The 22936-nt window shown below is 41.8% G+C and overlaps 1 protein-coding gene and 1 long non-coding RNA gene across 6 annotated transcripts in view; one reads left to right on the top strand and one right to left on the bottom strand.

Moving 5' to 3' along the window:
• The window catches only part of CNOT6 (CCR4-NOT transcription complex subunit 6), a 33828-nt gene extending 17780 nt beyond the window's left edge, over positions 1–16048 (bottom strand). For 2 of the 5 annotated variants that reach the window (XM_052816359.1, XM_052816363.1), the window contains exons 1-2: positions 15869–16048; positions 579–692 (exon numbers count right to left, since the gene is read on the bottom strand). In XM_052816359.1, coding sequence (XP_052672319.1) covers positions 579–690 — 112 coding nt within the window. In that variant the 5' untranslated portion in view covers positions 691–692; positions 15869–16048. Of the gene's footprint in view, positions 1–578; positions 693–9322; positions 9406–13658; positions 14034–15868 lie in introns of all 5 variants that reach the window. The other 3 variants (XM_052816361.1, XM_052816360.1, XM_052816362.1) reach the window with 3 other exon arrangements.
• A 283-nt stretch (positions 16049–16331) lies between these two features.
• Positions 16332–22240, top strand: LOC128134439 (uncharacterized). The gene is made up of 3 exons (XR_008232747.1): positions 16332–17265; positions 18097–18157; positions 18394–22240. It is a non-coding gene; the product is annotated as an uncharacterized LOC128134439 (long non-coding RNA).
• The last annotated feature ends 696 nt before the right edge of the window (positions 22241–22936 follow it).

The raw sequence follows: 22936 nt of genomic DNA, 5'->3' as shown, positions 1-22936 counted from the left end.
TTACTCTACAAATCAAGAGAGACTGGTGTCCCACACAAGTTGGAATTCATGTTTATGAATTCTGAGAGTTATCTTATTTTCAAGAAAAGACTCAAAAGTCAAACAGTAGCTCAAAGCTAGCACAGTTCTTGGAGGTTTCTTTAATCTTTTTTTTTTCCTTTTTTTGTTAAATCTCAGGAACAGAGCAAAGATTTACAACCGCTTTTAAAATGAAAACTATGTCTATGTATCAACCCCAACTTCACCCTCTTCTCTTTGACAAATTAGATCTTAAATCCACGCTCTCACCTACCCCCATCTTCTTAAAACACAAAGAGCTCACATCCATATCCTCATCTTCCCAACTCTCCTACTTATTAGGATTCCCCACCTGCCTCAACTTACCTACAGCTCCCTACGTTATCCCAACCCAACCTCTTCCCTCAACACACCCAGAGCCTGGCAGCTGCTATGTTGGCGCGCTGGCTCACTTCAGGGTAGGTAACTCCACTCCAGACTTCTTGTCCAAGCCCGTACTACGTAGGATACTCTTAACTTGCAATGAGTTCATAACTCAGGACCATTCCTTAGTTTCTTACCACTTATTTCCAACTCTGCCCAGTGTGATTTCTTTCCGTTGGCTGCTTCCTCTGAGGACATAATTGTGTACATCCTCCGTGGATCAGGTGGATCGTACTTTTCCTTGGGCATTCCTGTTGAGACAAAAAGACAAATAATTAATTAAGATACTACATAATGAGACTTCTTTAAAAGGTAATTTCCGTTTCAGTTAAATTTTATATTGGATGTTCACTCCAAATACTTTTCAAAACTTCAGATAAAGATAACCCATGCCCACTTACAAACTTCACTGAGTGGGAAAGACTGCTATAATACAGAAGAACACAGATTCCTGATGCTCCTAGAATGGCAGACAACAGCCTAGACCCCCACGCAATAATTTAACAAAATCTGTAAAGCAACATAAACATTGTGTCCTGCCACCTTTCATGGGTATGTCACCATGTCCTTCAAAATCAATCCATCCTACTGCAGGCTCTTGGTTCTTCAACAATGAAACTTCAAGAAGTGATGATCACCACCACCGGATTCTCCCTCATGCAAACTATGCAGAAAACATTTGCTAATAACCTCGACTATCTATCAGTTCCAGGTTTACTGCAATTCTCAACTTTTCACACAATTCAGCATCCAAGAAAAGAATTAAGGTTTCAAAAAGATCCTCAATTCTTTAAGTCTGCAAAGTGATAGCTTTTGATTCAACCCTTAGCTTACTCTCTTCAACCTGAAAATATTCTGAGGTAGACATTTCTATCACTTTCTTCAGCCAGGTGTTTAACACTGAAATTTAACTCCATTTCTCTCACTCTCTTTCACATTATTCCTTGTAACTTTACAAAAAACATTTTTAAATTTCTTATCTCTTTTTACCACACCAAATCATGGACCGTGAGAGAAGTAGCAAAAATATGTCTCTAAAAAAACCCCCTCCTTCCAGCTTTCCTGTACATTAACATACTTGCACAGTTTCACTGCAAAGACGGGGAGGGGAAAGGCATTCCTGGCTCCATAATAAAACCCTGTGCCATACCCATCCCTGTACCATGAGCTAGGTCTCCTCTGTCCCAGGAGAAATACAGCTGGGTTTTAGGCAGTTTAAGAGGAAAACCAGCTTACATAGATGTTAAATAAATAAGTAAATATAAATACTATATTAATTTACAAATTAGTTCCGTGTTTTCAAGTTTCATAGGACTTCCAATATAAATCGTGTTTATCAGAAGTAAGAGTCATGCCTTTGCATTGCCCTACATATATCTAAGAGCTCTTATGGCAAAGATTTCACCATCTTAAGCTGCCACATCCAAATACATACAGAAAGGCACAAGCAACAAGCTATAAAATTATTTATATGAAATAGAGAAATTAAACAATACTGGCTCAAATCACATTTACAAACACATTACAAGCAATATTATGCAATTCTTAAGCAAAATACATTACAGCAATATTATAGTACCACCCAAACCCACTCAATAAAGCAGCAGCTATACTGGTCAAAATCATGAGCACACCTACCTACCAGATCTTTTAAGGCTTTCTAATTTTTTCATATCCCTCGACAAAGTGAATATATCAGAAAAGTGTTATATAGAGAATAAACAAGGAATAACTGTTAGTAAATTAAGACTATCAACCTTGTTATCTGTTTATTGAATTTACTGTAAAATGTTTACTCCGCATGTTAAAAAAAACAACAGAACACCCCACCCCCAAAACCTTTCAGTTAATTATGCATCTTAATTAAAATAAAGCTTTTAAGCACCACACGCTTACTTTAATACAACAGCTCTTTTACTAATTCACACTCCTCCTTCCCTTTCCCACCCCCACTACTGGTCAAAAACAGATTTCTGCAGTGAAAAGAAATTCCCCTTTAAAAAGTGAATTGTGGGTAAAAGGATGAGATTATAAATAGCAGCTGGGTGGAGCTTCTTAAAGAATGAAGACACTTGAGTACCCAGGGTACTGGAATCACCAAGTGTAACACTTTCTTCTTCAAACTAAGCTAATTAAAGGAGATAAGACTGGATTATAACCACCGGAAAGGTAAAAGCGTAACTTCTCCCTGCAATAACTATGCAACTAATGCAATAACATATGGCAAAGTAATGTATTGAGCATCTCTTCTGAAATTGCTATATGTAATTATATATAATTGACAAAGACCAATACCACATAGGAATGCTCCAGTTTGTCAGGAAACATTTACCTTCCTCGGTCATTTGATGCTTTCTCTTCCTGCAGCTCCCCGAATTAATAAATATGTTCCAATTTTTCAAGAAATGAATCAGGTATACTAGAGACAGAAATCTCATTCAGTACAGAAACACGAATGTTCCCCAGAGCACACTCAATCACATGCACTAATTAACAGCCTTGCTGGTACCAGCAGCATATCGCTCCTCGCTACCAGAAGAGGATGACATACTTTTCCAGTGGGTTTTGTTAATGTGCGCTAAAACAATTAGAGATATAAGAATTTGAGGTTTTAACACTGGATCCTGGTGACCCCATGCTCCCGGCCCATCCATGGCACTTACTCTCCCTCTCATTAAAGTTCCTGCTCTTGATGGTTTTCCCTTTCTTACTGCTGCGTTTCACAGTGGACAATTCCCTGCTGTTTAGGATTACCAGGAGCAAAAAAACCAGCAAATGCTCGAAAGCCTCCTGGCTGAAGGAGCTGCTGATGACCGACAGCATCACTGGCATCAGCCACACCAGAACACCAAGGATACTGTCACACCAAGTGTTAGCGCATCTTCATCCATCACGTAGAGCTCGAGATTTCTCAGGATCTGACAGCAAGGCTAAATTTGGGTCATATTTCACAGGACATAAAACACAAGCGCAATACCTTGAATTGCATTTCAAAACTTCACAGCACGGAGTAGTTCAAGAAAATCAGTCTCTTTTACAAATCACTGTCTCTCCTCCTTTCTCCACCTCCCCAAATCCAAATTTAGAGCCTGCTGAGCTGCTGCCGTTAAACGTAAAAGCTGAGGTAAACATCAGATTAAGTGGTACAGTTTTGTCAGACTAAAGCAATTTTTAGTAAGACCCATAAAATGCTGTCAAGCAACCTTGGAGCCATTGATAACTGCAGCTTTAAACTATCATGACGATCATTTTCAAAAGAGCTTACACCACCTGCAATTTTCAGTTGCACCAACACAGATGGTGGGAAGCACCGCTGAACATCAGGCTGTTATCACGTAGAGCAAGTTAGTTCATAAAGGAGAAAATCTTTATGAACGAAGATAAGACATGGATGCCCAGAACACACTCCAGACTATACAAATTTAATGAAGAGGACATTTAAATATGTTTGAATGCAAATTAAATTGTTTACTATCTTGTACCATGTTATTAAAGCTGTTATTTAATTAGTCGTAAAAACAGAAGGGCTTGAGAGCTCAAGAGGAGCGTGGCTGCCCATTCCCACTCTGGGTCACTCAGTCCCAACGCAGAATTAACACCCCTTACCCCAAAGAAACTGAGCTAAACAAGGCCGATGAGGTCAACAGTGCAAAGGGTCTGACGCAGGGAATCAGGTCTCGAGCCTTCAGCACAGACACAGTTTTAAGCCCCTGTTTGCCCAGAGGGTACCGGGAGAAAGGCGGTAGGACAGGGCACGGGAGAGCAGGGGCAAAGACCCTTCGGGGAAAGGTGCAGGGCAAGGATGTTGAGGATCAGGAAGAGAAGAAGAAAAAATCTGAAGGTTGTAAAGTCAAGGGAGGGCAACCTGTTAGAAGAAGAGCTGTCAAAGCTGGCTAACACAGCAGGTGGATGATGGAGCACTGGCTCTGGCTTCCCTCGGGAACAGACCATTAGAGACAAAGCCAAACGTTCACAGGTTGAGGTGCACCTGCACCGATTGCCGGCTGTCTCTCCAGATTAAAGCAATGAGTGCACTCAGGTGATGAACAGCCCGGCTAGGTCTTGTTTCAGAGAACTGTTCTAGACAAGATGGGGTGTGATGACCAGCAGCCACGCGAGCGGGTGTGCTGCACTGGGGACCAGCCGCAGCACCAGTGCCGTTCAGGGTACAGTGTCGGGAGGAGCTGGTGGCCTCGAAAAGGAGATGCCTGAAAGCCAAGCTGTTTTAGCTACACTGCTAGCTGTAGAAGAATGAAAAGAGTTCAGATCGTTGCCTGACAAGACTTTTGAAATGGTAAGTCTCCTAGGCTATAGGTGTGTGTAAGGTAGAAGCTGGACTATGAGGTAGTTAATGCTCTACGTGACTATATAAACTACTAATCAATAATGCCTCTAAAACGGAGAAAAGGTAGTCTGGGGAAACTGCTTTGAGTGACAGGGCAGGAAAGGTGGTGACTTTTTTCCTGTCCTTCCCTTCTGCCATTTTTATGAAATTGGAAGATGGTGGGGAGAAGGATTTAATCAAAATAGGTAGGTGAGCAGGGTTTTTTTGAGAGTAAGTAGTAAGTTGTTTTGGAAAAAAAGAAAAAACCACTATGGAAAATACTACAGCAGCTCTTCATTTCCTGAAATGCTTTCTCTAATACCTCAGATAAACTAACTCCATCTCAAATCTAAATGCATTAGACAACTCCTGTAGGCCAAGCACCATCAACCCTTTATAGTATTAGCTTTACTATAAGTGTAGATATCAAGTTTGCCCCAAAAACTTTCCTAGAAACATCAGCTTCTTCCATATCAAAATTTAAATTAGGCACAGAAAACGTGAATTCTAAAACTTTGTAGAAAACAAGGAACAAGTGAGAGCAGCATGGGTTAGTGTTCAGATACAACTTTATCGGATCTAATCAACTATTCTGAAATAACTATTTCAATACTTACTAAGCAGCATCTACAAATCCCATTTACAAATATGCGAGTACCTTTAGAAATACCTCAAGATCACTGTGCTGAAGCATTGCAGCTCTGCTTCTGAAACGTCTTGACACACGTTGATGACTTCTTTTGACTCCCCCCCCCCGCCCAGCTCCTTACTTGATATTACTTATCACTAAAACTGATGTAAATCAGGAGATAGCCAGGAGGGGGAAGTAAACAAAGTAGCACCACACCTGATCAAGTGCAGAATTACTCCAACTTCTTGCTACTTTAATTAAAAAACAGTGAATAAACTATACAAATCTAGATCTAATAAAGTTAGAAGTAACAAGATAATTGAAGTATATTTTCCACTTATTGATGCAGTACAGTATTATTTGCCAAATAAATTACTTTTGCACTGCTGAAAAGTAGGATAGAAAGCACTCTACAGTACTTCCTATTAATTATAAACCATTAAGCTGCTCAAAGATTTTGGAAGAAAATGACAGCACTTATGACAGGCTTGGTTTTTGGTTTTTTTTTTGTCTTTCTTTCGCCAAACCCTAATACTGGAAACTCATCCCAGACCATTCATTTGTAACCTTGTGCCTTTAACCTCTTTTCCATGTAATCCAAAGTTGCATTTTAAAAAGGGTTCCAGTGACTTTCCCCACAAATATAAGTGTTTCTTAAATTGACTGATATGTCTTGAATTCAAAGTTAATTTAGGATCCTCCTGACCCCCCCACACCAGCCACTTGCACTGTGGTTTTAGAACACATGAAGCAGAACTAAGCTGGTCCTGCTGCAGTTCCTTCCTCCCCAGGACTGTGTATTTCCACTTCACTCTTGCATCAGCACTGACTTTTGTCTGATTACAAAAGGAGCTGGTGAAAAGAATTAAACTGGCCAAAAGCTAAAAGGGAAAAAGAAAAAAATATATATATACCTGAGGGAGCCTAGCTTCCAGTATTATTATTCCTGTATAGCAGTAATGTATGTGTGGATTTGCAGCACAACTGTTTAAGGGACTGAAATCAGGACAACATAATTGTCCTTCTGGCCACACCTACCCCAAATCTCTTCTTGCACAGCAGGAAGCAAAAATCTTGCTTGCAACTACCCTCATCCATGTATTAGTTAAATAGTAACACTGAACAAAGTCTGAAATCCTAACTGAAGTCAAAGTACACTGCCTTTTAGGTGACTTAAAGCTGTAGCAGTTCTAGCAATGTATAGGCTGATCAGAAATGTTAGCCTGTATTTAAACGGTTAATCTCTGCTGTTGAGCTTTATTAGAATGAACAGAAATTACTGCTTTAAACTCCAAACAGTGACCCTCTTCAAAGGGAGCAGAAGTACATCTAAAAGATAACTACTATACTTTGGAAAAAATTCTTTAAGGTCATTTCATAGTATTGTATTTCAGTTTTTACCATAAAACTTAAGATTTGGTCATTCCCCCTCAAAGACCCACTACCTATTCTTTAAACGAGTGCTTTTCTAAAATGAATCAAGCTTACTGGTTTCACCTTCCTGGCAATGGTGGCACTTTACTCAGCAAGTTACAAATTTCTATGGGAACTTAATTCCATTTCAGCATAAAGTTCAGGCAAATGCAGCAACAACCCTGCAAAAACAGACACTGTCCCTGGCTGGGATGACAAGGTGTAACATCTGTCATCTCCTCACAGAAAAGCAAAAGAAGCTTGAACAGCCTTACGATAAAGGTCAGTCCCTACAGAATGTACACACTTGTATTGATGAGTTGAGTCAATGACTGTATTTATCCTCCATCTATACCAAGCATGGGCAACAAACTAGATAGTGATCTTAATAGTGAAAAATGATGGAAAAAATATTCAAAGGCAAGACACCCCAATGAGGAAAGGAAGCAAGCAAGTACCCAGCACATCCCAGCTAAACCTCAAGTGTCATGTGAAGTAAATTTACTGTACTTCCGCTAAACTCTTATTTAAAATTATTTGGGACCACCCTGCCCCCCCAGACACATAAAACTTAAACTAGAGAATTAAATGATTTTTTATGTATGCCTGATACTGTTCCTACAAAGCCTTTTAAATTTCATGTCAGTCCTATTTCTATCAGTGTCTTGTTCAGAATACACTAAATTGAAACTTTGTTTTTTAATAAAATAAATCTTAACACACACCTACAGTTCTGAATTTCCCAACTACTAGCAGGTATACACCATATAATGGAAGAATACTCGCATTCTGCTATGAAATATAGCTTCTGGTTCTATTTTGCTACAATGCACAACTGTGCAAGTAGATAAACCAAAGTTCAGAAATGCAGGTGTAAGCCACCACCTAAAAGAAAAAAAAATTAAATAAAGCTTCCTCGAATTAGAGAAATCCATATTAAAGCACATTAGAACTAAAATTACAATTATTTTGATGCTGAATAAACAGAAATTTGATGACTTACCTATCTATTGAAACACAATCTTACATTTAACTTTGTAGGAGTGAACAAGGTTGCTCTATTGAAATATGCACAACTAAAACATCAGTGTTGCAAGAAAACACAGATTTATTTTTTTTTCCCTACTAGTATGCTACTTCTAGGTAAATATCAAGTCCATTGTGTAAACACCTATTATTTGTTGACTAGTGCAAACACTCTTGGCATTTTATTTAGAAAAGGCTGTTCAAGGCTTTTGTTTTTGTTTTTGTTTTTTTTTTACAGTAAGTATATAGTATTGTAAAAATAAGACTAGGAAAAATCCAATTGGGAAATTAGCTAAAGGGTAACACCTGAATTTTTCAGAATACATGCTGTGAATTAAAAATTTCCTTTTACCTAGTGTGGGGAGGGATGGTATGTAACAGCTGTGTGCACAGGCAGAACTGGAGCAGCACAAGAATGACTCCTGAAACACTCCTCGCCCCCAAGAGACTCAACTATAATGTGTGGGAAAGTGTCAAGATCCCTTTAACCCAATTTATGGCTTAATGTTGGAATAATCTAAATTAAAAAAATAAAAATGCTGTTGAGTCAACACATAGTCAATTGATTCATTCCAAGTGCTTTTTCACTTGGTACGATCATATTTTAGTGACTGTTAGTATATTAAGATTTAATGGCTTCATCAGGGAAGTAATGCTTCTTCATCACATTTTGAGGACTTCTAAAACTAGAATTTTACATGACTGCCAATACAAAACCACAAGTTACACTTCCTCTTTTTCAGACTTAGATAATGCAGTAGGATGTGAACATGCATTGCAACTATGTAATAATAAATGCAAGATACTGATTAAGTCAATACACGTTAGTTCATGTGAGTATATCTGAAATATAACTAATCAGATGAGTTATTTGATTTTGCATATATATGTTCTATTACAGAAAACTCAGAAGTTGACAAATGCTTTAATAGTCTTTCAAAAAATCTATAAAGCTGTAAAAGTTCTGCAAAACCCTTAATCTAGCTGAAGCTGACTAAAATGAGACATAACCCTCCTGAAACTTAACCAAAGCAAAGCATCCAGGTTTGGATCAACCAGGCCATAAATGTCAAAGGATATATTTGCTGTTTTCAAATCAGGAAGACTTGATTAGACTATAGAGCTATATAGCACTGACTAGATCAGGCTTTCAATTTTGTTAAGTCCAAAAAATCAGTCAATTCATATTTTTAAGATGACTGCATCATTAAGTTTTGACCTGCAGGTATTTCAAATTTAATTAAGGTTTCTTTGTACTTCTTCACTACTTGTTTATAGAAGTGCAAACTGGCTGGTTATAAGGTGTGTGGCAGGGGTAGGGAGGTTGCCATTTTCCAAACCTCTACTTCTCCTCCTGCCCAACCTGCCACCCCTCCACTCCACTTGCAATCACAATTTCCTATCAGATGAGCAACCTGCAGCCCGGTATTTTAGTGGTGTACATGTAACCCCCTAAACCTTGGAAGGCGTGAAAAAAACTTATTTACCATAGTTTCACTAGTGCAAAGAAGCAATTTTCACTTCCATGTTCAGTTGCTTATAAAGACCAGTTTGGGTTTGAAAGATGACTCTAAAATGGTCAGAAAATAAAAGGCAGAATTCAGCACAGAGGTCCTTTACTGCTCCATCTTCTAGACAGACCTGCAAGATAGATCTATTTTATCTGACTCATGATAAAGCACTCAAATTCCCACCCCTTACCCTGCACAACATCTAATGAGCAGAAACACTATGTCCAAATGTTCTCAGTGTAGCATAGACATAGTGCAGATGATTAGAATAGTTCTTAATTATCAGCAATTGTATGTAATTATGCCTATAGTGAAAGGCTGCTGTATACAAAACAAACATTAACACAAAACCAAATTGCAAAGCAAAGGCTGACCTTCAACTGGTATCCCTAGAAACACTTTGGCTAGCTACCGAGTACTATACACATTCAGATTTTTGCATTTTCTATTTTAGCGTATTCTGAAATGCCAATACATTAAAAGATCAGTCAGGTTCACTAATTACTTTAAGAATTTACTTGCATTACATAATTATATACTGTACGAGTAAGATAGAACCTAAAAGATCAACTTTAACAGGACGAGTTCTGTTGTAAAATATTTAGCTTCAAGTTTTAAAAATGCAGATAGGCAGTAAGACCAAGGCTTAAAAGCTTCACCTACAAACGTCTTCAGAAAGCTAATGATAATGGTCTTACACTCCAAAACGTTAATCCATTACCAACTCTCACTCCACTGGTTGTGTCCAGACAATCATATTTAACAATTTAGTTATGATTCTTTGTGATACATGGAACATTAATTCTTGTTTAGAGTAACTACTGCACAATTTCTTATCTTGATCCAACTCAGTAAGCTATTCTAAATATTGGCATGTATACCACAACATTCCTTACCACATTTTCCTTTATGCGTCTGCAGAACACTTACCACATTTCTGTTGTTTTGTGGGTGAAAACATGAAGTCACTGCACAAAACATTATTCTCTTTCTTAGCCTTGCAACAGAACTTAGGAGTAAGAGATAACCTAGCTATTTTAAATGAAGTTTGGACACAAGCTCATTTTCAGCATTCCTGCTATAGATCTGAGTGAGGGCTTGATAAGAGATGCCAGTATCTAAATCCAAAAATCTTTGCCTTCCTAAAAAAAACAATTTCTAGATATTTAAGTGCTTGTTAATATTAGAGTTGCTAAACTAACTGAAGTTCAGGATATTATAGAACTCGTTCACACAGTTTGTGCTCTACCCATCTAGCCACATCCTGATAGAAGCAACCAGACTATTCATAGATTGTTTTTACTTCAAATTAAACCAACAAGCCTGAGAATGTTGTTCCACAACCATGCTCTTGTGCAGCAAAGCCAACTTGAGATTTCTTTCCTGTCCCCATGTTCTACTTCATCACCTCCCTCCGTTGTGTTGATGCCGCTGTTTGAGACAATGCTGAAAACCAACAATGATACCCAGCTAAGAAAGTGGGGTTTATTGTTGGTGGCTTAAAAAAAAAAAAAAAAAAAATCACCACTTGAGCCACGTTACTGGTTGGTTTTCAGCATTACTCCAGTGACAGTTGCACTGACGTAGATTATGTGAAGTTAATGAGCAACCAAAGTAGCAGCTATCCAAGTTCTGCCACTGGAGAAAAGTCCTGACATACTACACCAGAAGAAACCACGGGGTGATCCCACTGCTCCCTCCACAGAAAGCATCTATGCCATGACTGACAATTACTGTACAAGCAGTTCTCAAATCTCCAGAGGTGGATCTGTCATGATGTTCCTCAGCAAAGCAAGGATTCCTTCCTAGTTTTAATTATTCTTCACACAGATAACTTGTTCCTAAAAACTCTTGTTCTGAAAGTACTCTAGTTACAGATGAATTGTGATTAAGGCAGCACTTAAACTCCTCTATCTCAATCCACAGGACCTTTGCTTTGCCAGGCAAAGCTCTTCTGTTGGGTGGACAACTGTTAAAACGTCTTTGAAAGAGTATTAAGAAGTGTTAATGCTCAGAGTTTGGCACAAAACATCTTAATACTTTTTATTATTTAGCCATTACAATGTTGTCTCCTTGTTCCGACAGGTGATACATATCAGATGGTGCACGCTCCTAGCTGTGTTTTGGTTTAGTTTTAAGCCTTCCTGTCTTTGTAGGTGTCAGTTCAATGTGGTTTGAAATGATCTGTCTCTGAAGCGAAGCTAGCGCTTAAAGTTTTGGGTTTTTTTTCCCTGATCCCTGACTCTGCAAACTGATCTATGCAGAGAAATACTTCTGTGGAGCACCATTTAAGTCAGATCAACTTGCAGGATCCACACCTCACTCATCAATATACTCCAAAATAGCTCAGGCAGTAAAGCTGCAGAGATTATTTGTAATATGCAGTATACTAAATTATGGTATATTCATGGTCTCCTACCTATGGCAAGATGCTGTACCCTAATGACATGAGCTATCACTCACATTGCTTCAGCATGTTCTAGAAACGCCCAGTCTTCAGGCTGAAACTGCTGCCTTGCTAAGGAAAGGGGGAAGCTCAAAGAGCTGAAGGAGGCCTTGGAGATGCTGGTATTATAAAATGGTATAGAAACTTTAGGACAGTCTTAAGGTAGGAAGCTGCTTCACTTGCAGAATAAAGGTTGCATATCAGGAACGTGAACTAAGACACACAGGAGAGCCATCAAAATATCCAGGCTGAGATCACAACATCTAGATGGCAGCCTGCATGACATACCTAACAGCTTTCCCAGTCTAAAAAAAAAAAAAAAAAAAATTTAAAAAAAAAATTCAACCTCTTCCTGCAGAGCTCCATTATAGCATAAATCAGAATACTAAGAGCAAGTGTTTTAGTTCTAAAGTAAACAACTACGTATGTATTTTCTGCTCCTTGATTCCTTCACTTAAAAAAAGCCCTCTGAGGCATTAACAAAAGGATTCATGTTGCAGTCTTACAAAAGAAAAAACTGAGTTGTTGCCAGTTTTTTTAAATAAGCACCATCTTGGAAGTGTAATTAGTAGCTCAAAAGTACACGTTAAGCATTTAAACAGCTTTTTCTATGGGACCTGCCTAAGCATTTGTAAACTCTTCAAGACTTCAACTGCAGAAATCGCTCAATGTAGAAATTGTGAGTGCAGGTCCCCAAGCTTATGCCAAGCCTTCCTGTTAAGTGGACTTCTACAACCCAATTTCAATGTAGGAAGATAATTTATGTCACTTAATACAATGCTAATAATCTTGCAGGATATTGTACAATAATCACACTTCCAAGTGTGAAGCACCAACACTGAAAAAGGAATACAAAACAGATGAAACCCTGCAGTGACTCAGTTTGAGCAATTTATGTGTAAAGCTTTCAAAATTACACCATGAAGAAGACTTAATTTAGACTGGATTCTGTAATGTCAGTAAAGTATTTTGCCACCAAAAGTAGTGTAAAATCTCAATATACGGATTAAAAAAACCCAGATACATTGTAGGCAACAGGGCAAGGGTCAACCTCTGTCTCCTGCGACTAGGACTAAAATCTAGAGGTAGGGTCTGTTGAGATTATTCTTGTGGGGTTTTAAGGTCAGTGGTAGTTTTTTCAAGCTCATCATACACAATTGTAACCTTTGAATACTATATATTTCTCCTAGCAAAAAAACCCTATGGAAATAAGCGACAATTCTTGTATATTCTTTCAATTCTGAAGACTAAAAGGCATCTTCGTTCATGGAGATACCATCTGTGTATAATCTTCTCTTAATGCAGCGCCATTTGGGCCAGGGAAGTAATGGTACAGACTGCACATGTACACGTGTGCAGACAAAATTACATGACAAAACCAGAAAATAATTTAAAACCCAACAGTCTGTTAGCAAACAGAACCAGGGCCTCTGCAGCAGGGACTGCCTGTTGTAGCAGGTGCTGCACAACTGGTAGGAGGCATTCTGGTTCACCACCCGGCCTCCTAGGCACGGTGGTAATCCAAATAAGACAGCACACTGCACTACAAACAAAAATACTTAGCTTTTTGGTGACAGATTAACAGGACCATTTTTATTTACACTGCCATGCTTTTAAAAACAGATGCTTTTGTTCATCTGTTGGGAAAAACTTTTCAGTTTGCTCCATCTTGGGAGCATTTGACCCCATTTTAAAGACAGTGGTTTCCATCATGAACACTGCACTTGCCTAGAAGAATGCCTTCCTAGTATCTAGTACAGCCTGATCTTAATGATTTTTACCTTGAAATGTACCACGCTCATTCAATTTGTGACCCTTCGTAACAAGTCTTCAAGTCTTCATATATAAAACGTCAAAAGTATTTACCTGCCCATGCAGTATTACAGTCTCATCTATCTTTATATTTCAGTTCTTCCTCTAAAATTCAAGCAAACAGCCTGAACACATCAAGACTGTATTCAGAGTTCAACTTCAAAATGCAAACAGAAAAGAGATGCATGGTAGTATCCTTTTTATAAATGGACTGCTCCAAGCGATTCAGGTGAAAAGTGAACAAAGAGTTAATCCAAACGCGAAGGGCTCCATTTCAGTAATAGCATGAATAAACCCCCACAGAAGGCTTCATTGCTAGCAGCAAACTCCACAGAGTCCAGATGAACCAGCAGGAAGAACAGAGGGCGGATAATCCTGTAAAATTACCCCAGTGGAAATGTTGATAAATTCCCAATTACGAGACCTGCTCTAGAATGAAAAAAAAAATGCGAGATACAATACAATTACCAGTCAACACTTGCATATCTTTGTATTTAAGCCAGACAAATACCACAGGTATTTCTTAATCCCTTGAATTTTGAATTAGTTACCCATTATGGCGAAATCTAGGTTAAGAAAATAAGCCCCAGAAATCAAACGAAAAACCAGAAGATCTGCAGCTCCAGTTACAAAGCAAACACCCGTCTGTGAAGTTATATTTTCAGTAATACAATTTTCCGTGCTTTTGTGGAAATAGAGATATCTGTGATTAAAACAAAACACAACAAAACCTCTGTTCTACTGTATTTGTTCTGAATGTATTTCTTGTATTACACAAAGCAAAGCAGGCTTCATATGAATTTTTAAATGTTTGTGGAAAAACTGCTGACAAAGTACATGTTCACGACACATATGTATATCAAGACAGAGACAGGTGCATAGACACGCACTCTCCTAAAGCCTTGTCTGATCCCGGGCTTAAAATTCCCTATAAAATTCTAAATGAGAAAAGCACGAGGGCAGATCATGGAGTCCAGGAGCAAGTACCCCGCTCCTCCAGGCCTGCAGGCTGCACAGGATGCAGGAGTTCTGCACCAGTTCAGGTGTTCAGTCCCTGCACACCTGTCCCAGAGCCCAACAAACGCAGTAACCACCCCCAATTAGCTCAATTAAGGAGTCACTGCCGTTCAGACGTCTGAACACGCCGGTTTCTCCGATCCCCCCCCCCCCCGCCCCAATTCCCCTCTGTTTATCCCTGCATGCGTCTGTCCCGCGGCCTCACGTGCCGGCGCGCGGCCCGCCTCCCGCGCTCCCCCATTGGTCGCCGGGGCTGGCAATCACGCCCCGCTCCCTGCCTCGCCGTTTCCCTCCGCCGGAACGAGCCAGGGCCGCTCCGGGCCCCGGCGCCAGCGAGGCCTCGGCTCCCGCCGCTGCCGGCGGAGGCGGGCGGCTGCCGGCGGGGCGGGAGGCTGCCGGCGGCTCCTTCCGGAGCAGGAGAGGCGCTCCGCTGACAGGCAGCGGCTGCCGGTCCTCCGGTGTGCTCTCGGGGAGGCACATCGGCCTCCGGGGAGGGAGGGAGAGAGAGAGAGAGAGACGCGGGGAAGCCGTGCGCCGAGGGTGGACGGGCAATTACCAGATTGATGTCATTTCCCTCTGCCTTTGTTTAATTATTTTAAACTCAATTGCACAGCGAGGGGGGGGGGGGGGGGGGGATAAAAACCCAAACAACAAAACCCCAGCAACAACAACAGAAAAAAAAAAAACCCAAAACTTCAGGCTTCCAGATGCCATTAGACTAATTTCTCTTAATTGCCTTCCCGATGCAAATAAACCCGGGCTCCCTGCGAGGCGCCGCCCGGCCCGGCTCCCTCCCGCACGCCGGGTCGGTGTTTACCGGCCTGTGGCCGGGCAAGTTCCCCCGCCGCTTCCCGCTTCGATACCAGACGTTTTCCCAACCGCTTCCCCGCGGCGAGGACCCTTCCCCGGCCGTCCCCGCAGCGACAACCGCCCGGGGCCCAGCGCTTCCTCCAGCGCCGCCCCCCCCTTCCTCTTCCTCCTCCTCCCCGGCCTCCCCCTCACGCCCAGAGCGGAGCCTCGCCCCCCCCCCCCATGACACCCCCAAACCACACAACGCGGGGAGAGCCCCCCCCCCCCGCCGCCGAACTCTGAGGAAGGCTTCCCCCCCCCCCCCCCGCCATAATAACGCCGCTGCCCTCCCTCACAGCAGTCCCGTCCCCCCCCTCCAAGTACTGCCCCCCCGGAGCGAGAGCCCCCCCTCCAGGCGAGGCGCCGCCGACGCCCCCCGCGGCGGGGGCCGCCCCTACCTGTGGCTGCAGCATCCCCGTCCCCCCGCCGCCCTCGCTCCGCCGCCTGCCTGGCTCTTTGTTTCCTGCCGCGGGCCGGACGGGAGAGCGGCTCCCCCCCGCCTCCTCCTCACACTCATTGAAAGCAAACAAGCATCATGGCGGCGCTGGCGGCGGCAGCGGCTGCGGGCGGGCCGGCCCTCCTCCTCCTCCTCCTCCTCCTCCTCCTCCTCCTCCTCTCCCTCCGCCCCGCCTGCCCTAGGCCGACCGAACTCCGCGCACGCTCCGCGGCCGCGGAGGGGAACGCGGGGCTGGAGTGGGGGGGCGGGGGGGCGAGGTCGGCGGCACCCGCGGGTTGGGGGGGGCTGGGGAAGGGGTAAGGGGGGTCGTGGGGGTGGTAAAAGGTGGGGGAAGGCGTTCGGAGGGGTGTTTTGGGGTACCTCTGTGGGAATCGGGGGGGGCAGGAGGTGGAAAAGGGGGTGCAAGTAACGTGTCAGCTGTATCGTAAAACACGGAACCGGTGTAAAGGGGGTATCGGAGGGGAACTGTGTCTAGCAGGAGTCCAGGAAGCCTAATTAAAATAGTCGCTTGTTTCAAAAAGAACTTTAAATTCTCCTGCGACGGTCCGAATCGGGAACTCAGACTTGCAGTGGATGTGCTCGGGCAAAATGTGGACGGTGTGCTGAACGCTTTTTAGGAAAGAGGGTATCTTTTATATGTTTGTGTCTTTAATAGCAAAATAGCGAGGCAGATCCTTTTCTATGACATTTGCACGAACAGCATTTACCGCGAAATGGCCACCAGAATTGCCATCAGCACCTTTGTGAAACTCAGGTTACAGCTCATTTTCTCCCTTGAACCGATTAATGGATGCGTACCAAGATACTTGGAAAGATAAAGGACGTTCTGATTAAGTGTTGTTATTACTGCGCCTGTGCAACAAGACCTTAGAGTAAGATGAGAGATGCTAGGTGAAGTGATGGTGGGGAAGGGCCATCCGTGGTGGCCAAAATTGTAAATAATGACTTCCAACTGAAGGATTTCCTCTGATTTTCAGAGACTTAAAATGTTCAAGCATTGGTGATGCAGCAGCAAACGTGCGCTTGGTATGCACCACCTCATCGAAAGGAATAGTAAAGAAAAAGATCCCAGATACACAACTCTGTTTCTGAACTGGGAAAGCTAAATAGGAATTGAAGCCTCATCTGTTTATGTATGACTGGATATGTAGCTCAAAATAAATGGCACTCGCGCTGCTGTGCACCAAGGCATTCTCTTGTAACATGATTTAAAGGAGGGTGGTACCTGGTCGTGCTTCGGAGGAACACCACCAACAACCACGGAGAGCAGCGCTTTGAAAAAGATGACCCCGGCACGCCGTGTACCAAACTTGATCGCAGAACGTCCTCCCTTGAAAGGTTGAGCCCTTTGGCACTTTGTTGGAAATAATCCTTCTATACTTCAGATTTCTGTTCAGCCTTATCATATCACGTATCTGAAATGCTCTCGGATGATAAACTATCTCCTCGCCGCATGGCGCAGTCCTGTGCTAGAGATATCTGAGCTAGCTCCGTTACGGGATGCGGCACGGGCTCTGGCAGAAGCGCCGTATCTGCTTCCCGGGCTTGGCTGGCTCTGGAGAGCTGACAGTCATTCAGAACTAACTCGAGTAGCTCTACATGTCATTCTCCTGCGCTGCCTGTCTTTTCTTTCCGATAACCAGCTGTCCCGCACATTCTTCAGTTAATACTTTCTAGGTCAGATACGGCCTCCATAGACTATATCATTTTGCCCAGAGCTAATTCTCCAAAAGCAGTAGGAAAGTCTTTGAATACGTTGCAGGATTTTCCAGGAATTGCTGCTCAGCAAAGCAAATTCAGCTGATCATAAGTCTCTCAAAAAACGCTTACGGGGAAACTTCATTCCTCGGGGATGGATGCTGGGGTAATATTACAGTAGACTTGGAAAGGTCTACGGGCAAGGGCCTTCATTGCTGCGAGTGGGGAACAAATGGCAGAAAATACTAGTAATTCTCAAATAACTGAGAGAAGCAAAAAAGAGCATTAGAGGAAATAATTTAAAAGCAATTAAAAAATAATTATGTATTATTGCTCATTATATAGACTAACAGGAGATCACAGCAATTTGGCAGATTTCAAGTTAATTAACTTTATGATAACTTTACAGGTTATTTATAAAAAACCAGCAATATTTGAAGAGTCTAAAGTTATGGCTTTTTACGTCAACAGTTTTCCTTTGAACTGCCAGCTTGCCTGTGTGGTTTGAAACAACAGAATGAAGTAAAAACAGGTATGTGAGGGGTTTTTTAGAAGCTGTTACGCTCCACTGAATTTCCTGTGCAGAAGTGCTGTTGCTCATCTGTACATATGATTAACTTTTGCTCCCTGTAAGTGTTATCAGACCTGTAACCAGGCAAACAGTGGAGCAGATGGCCAGTGCCAGTATCGGTGTTTCTGGTCTGGGCGCTTAATGAGATCTGAGAGTGTAATATGAGCCTCTTTCATTTTGTCCGTCTCGCATGGCAGATATACTTCGTGCAAGTGCTCTTGTTGCTCAAGGTCACAGATTCATCAATCAAAAGAGAGGCCTTCCCATTAATCTTTTACCTGGCCATGACAGTTTCCATACGTCTCGGGAGCTGCCGTGTCGCGTGGAGTGCCGTTGTCCTGAGTTCGGGACAGTACTGCTGTGAAAGACAATCGGATTAGAGCAGAAATTAGTCACTTTTTAAAACACAATGTAAAATTTACCGTACTCTATGAGTGTAAGTTTCCATTCATTAACCCTAAAACAAAAATACCTTTTTGTGCTGTAGAATAAGGTTTCAGCTGCGCCAAATCTCCCTTGTGACACACAACCACGTGTCCCACAAAACGAAGGTGAATGTCGTGCAACATTTCTGATCTTATACCGGAGCCAGAAATATTTGCTGTGAGTAGTTTAAAAACTCTTAGCACCCCTGTCACCTCCCCTCTTCCTGCACGCATCCAGGGCAGGAGCTGGGGAGTGTACCGGGGAGGGATGCTTGGTCCATCTTACCAACACTTACAGCTGTTTTGAGGTCCTGTTGCCTCCGTGCACTGACAGAGGGATGTGAAACTTGTGGTAGAGAGTTGTCTTTGTGGCTGAGCTGTGGTACTTTTTGCTTTGTTTAAATCGCCAAATTTGGTGAAGCTATACTCTTTTGAAACAGCTGTATACAGTTGTAGAGGCTTGTTTGACTTCTAAATTCTTTGTAGTAAAAGATACATCCTTCGTCCTGCATGGCTTATACGTGATGGGTGAGCTGAAGAGACATCACCCCATCCTGAGAGAGAGCAGGTACAGAGCTGTCATGGCTTGTGAAAGCTCTCGCGTCTGGGCTTACAGAAGAGGTGAACAAGGCAAGGCTCAGTGCTCACCGCTCCCCTGCTTTCTGTGCCCAGGAGACGTGAAAAAACCCAATGTAACTGGAGGCAAGAAATGAAGCAGAGGAGGAGAGCAGAGCTGTGGCAAGGCAGGGGAGATAACGAGGAGGAGAGAAGGGAGTAACTGGGAGGAGGAGAGGGATCCCAAATAGGAGGGCAGAGCTTAATTGCGGTCTACATTTTCAATATATCCAGGTAGAGAGACAGGGATCTAAACTGCAGGATAGCTTCCATGGCTATTGAGATCAGTGGGATCACTGCTCTGAACATGGGATATTCCTAAAATGACAGGTACTCTGAAAAATGAGGGCTTGGAGCACTCAAATTGTACATCTAAAATCATTGCATGCTTAATGATTTCAGCCTTAAGTTTTATGGCCTGTTCTCCATCTACCAAGTGAATGTAAGAGCATCTTCTGTCACAGTTGGGTAGTAAAGATAAATCTTTGATGTTTATTGAGCATTAAAACTACAGTGAAAGCCCCATACAAAAAGCATTGAGGCAATTAATATTCCTGCTTTCTTCTGCATGGAATGGAGTTCAGTGGTTTCCAGAAGACTTGTATGTAAAAAGATAATTGAAAACTCCCCTTATGCATATCCACAACAGAGGTGAATTAAGGAATTTTAATCCTGGGATGGCACAATTTGTAAGTAAGGGCTTTGCAGCCTTAGCATTATTTTAATATGCATTGTTACGCAAAAAAGCTCTAAGTACTTAAAAAGAAGTTGAACATGATCAAGAGCTTTCTTTCTAGAAATATCTGCATTTAGTATGAAGACTTCCATAGTGAGAGAAGAATTTCTAAGTCCTCTTTGCCAGTTGTGGATACTACTGCTTAACTCTGCCACCACCTGAGATGCATGTATGCCATGTTTAGATGACTGTTATAATTAGATAGATATTTGGTCTGTCATCGGGATTGTAACAGTTTAAAATGTGTATTGAATCCTGTTCTCTACCTCAAGCTTGCAGGTCTATGGAGCATTTAGTCATTAATATTTTCTAGTCTGTGCATTTGTGCTATACTGTAGTAGTGAAGTAACAGATCTAAGGATACCATAATTCTTACTTGTCCTAATCAAATATTAAAATCTGAACACTGTTAAGAAGCTGGGAGTATGAACCATGATATTGTTTTCCGCGTTGTCATTTTTTAGGTACAGGCTGATTCTTACAAATTTTTGTCTCTAGAATCACCTCTCCAACTCTAGGTTACCTTTCTCCAAGGAGATGGCTATCTTTTCATGTGAAAACTAAGCTAATGATATGAAAGAAAAAGTAAAAGGTATGACCTGCATGCATTCATTACACAGGCAGAGCTCCTGGTTGCATTCAAAGCACTGCAAAAGGAGCACAAGGCTTAGCCTTTCATGGCAAGAGCTTTTATGTATGTGAGTGAATAGTGAAAATTGCTATGAAATACTTGAATGCCCAGTTATGGAGTCACAACTGAGAGGTTAAGTGCCAAATAATGGCATTATTGATGTAAGATGGAAGGATTCTCATTAGTGGAAAGCCAGCTGCTCAAACTACCCTTCCAGCTTTTTGGTCCTTTCTACCATATCCTCTTCTCTTTGTACCCATTTTGGCGGGTTTTTCCCCTTCTTCTGTCAGCATCTTATTTTTCATCTTTATTTGTTGCTTTCTATGCTTTTCTCTAGCAACAGAAACATATTTACTTGCAAGCTGATCCCATCTGTGCTCCTGCGTTGTAAAGCTTCCCCCTGCCGTTGCACTGCATGTCTGATTTAGTTTCGTACGACTGCTGGGAAGCTCCAGCCTTCAGGAGTGCCAGGATTTCACACCGCAGATCAGACAGGCAGGGTACTGCCGCTTGGGCACGGTTTTAAAAAAAGAGGGTGTGCAGTTTTTCTTGCGTAAGAAAATGCAATAATACTGTAATCATTTGACGCCTGATGGTTCACTGAAACGGAAGACTGCTGAAGTTTTAACTTAATTGGGTCTCTCATGCTTGCACTGTTTCCTGCTCATGAACCAGAATATATGGGAACTATAACTCAAATATACACTAAGCTGTCCCTGCTGCACTCTCATACCTTGCAAATTAAGTAGGATCAGGACTCAAAAGAGGTAACTAAGGAGACCTATGTCCTGGAGGAAATTACCATGAATTACAAAATGATGGTTTCTCTCTTAATAAAAAAATGAACTAATGCTCCAGTGTGACACTATGGAACTCTTCAGTTTATAAAGGTACTGTCTTTCAGGAAATATATATGTTAATCCAGCTGTCATGCATAAATTCTCATTTGGGGCCTGATCTAATTCCCATTGAAGTAGAGATGGACTCAATCTACTTAAATTTCTCCATGCAGTTTCACGGCTTTCCACTATCTTCATCTGTTGTATCACATTACTGTGTGTGGGTAGAGTTGCCACATTCCACCCATGACACAACTGTTTCAGTGGCAAGTGAAGTGATACATGCATATGGTGTATGCAGTCTTTACACAAACCGTATGCTTTCAGACAGCTATCTATGTAATTGGGGGAAGTTACGGAGGCTTCTTGAATATAAAGTCCATTTGCTACATTATTAGAAGACGTTGCAAACTTTGTTTATCATTCCCATGACCTTACTTTTGATATTTGAGAGACAGAATGAGTGATTTATTGTTTGCTTTTTTGTAAATTAGTAACTCAGTTTAATTACTTTTTGAATAACAATAAAATGGTTGCATGAAGATTTTAGAATCAATCTCTTTTTCTCATTTCTTGCATCAAACCTTAGGCCAAAATTTTACTTATGTAACAGTAGGTGACTTCATACAATTTCCAGTTACAGTTATACATAGTCTTCCTTTTTGCTACCTGTTACACATTTCCAAGATGTTAAATATCCTCACTGCTGAATGTTTTGTATAGGAGATCATTATTTATCTGAAGAGTTTTGGCTAAGAACAGTCTCTAGTGGGGAAAAAAAATCCTCCACTGAATTTATAAATTACACTTTAATCATGAGGCTATTATAGGTGCTAATATTCTTTTTTTTTTTGGCACTGGTAGTTACAAAAACCCCACCCAAAATGACTGAATAAATTTAGCTAGTAGTTAAATGTGGATATTTCTATATTATCTGAATGGACAAAATACTTTCCTTAGGACATTAGGTTTGCAGAGAAGGGGGACAACATAGTATTGGGTGAAACACAACACAGCCAAAATAATGAAATACTAAAACTCGGCAGCTTCTCATGGAGCTACGTGTTAGATCGCTTCCCTCCTGCAGAGCTGGGTCTGTTGCTCTGGGACACCCTGGGGTAGGATTCACCTACATAAGCGTGGGCATATATTGTAGGTGTCTGTGAGCTGCCCACCGCAGGCTGCCCCTATAGTCAGCGGAGGCTACAGTACGCATCCTTGAGGCTGTAATTTCTTTTTGAAGGCTTTGAAGGCAGGCATTGGAGCTGAGATTATGAAACTGGAAGAGGTTTGTTTCCAAGCGGTGGGAGATCTCAGTGAGCTGAACAAACGCAGGGTATTCACTGCTGCAAAGGTGAGGGGGTTGACTCCATTCCTATAGCCGTGCTGGCTAAAAGGCTGCACCACGAAACGGCATTTGCTCAGAAAAAGATGAAAATCATTGCCTGCTTCTCAGGTGATCACGGCAGGTGACAGGAAGAAAATTTGTCCAAT

The sequence above is a fragment of the Harpia harpyja genome, chromosome 20 (genome assembly GCF_026419915.1).
Source record: "Harpia harpyja isolate bHarHar1 chromosome 20, bHarHar1 primary haplotype, whole genome shotgun sequence".
In the NCBI taxonomy this organism is placed as follows: Eukaryota; Metazoa; Chordata; class Aves; order Accipitriformes; family Accipitridae; genus Harpia; species Harpia harpyja.
The sequence above is the reverse complement of the archived record's forward strand: the minus strand, read 5'-3'. Positions and strand labels throughout refer to the sequence as shown.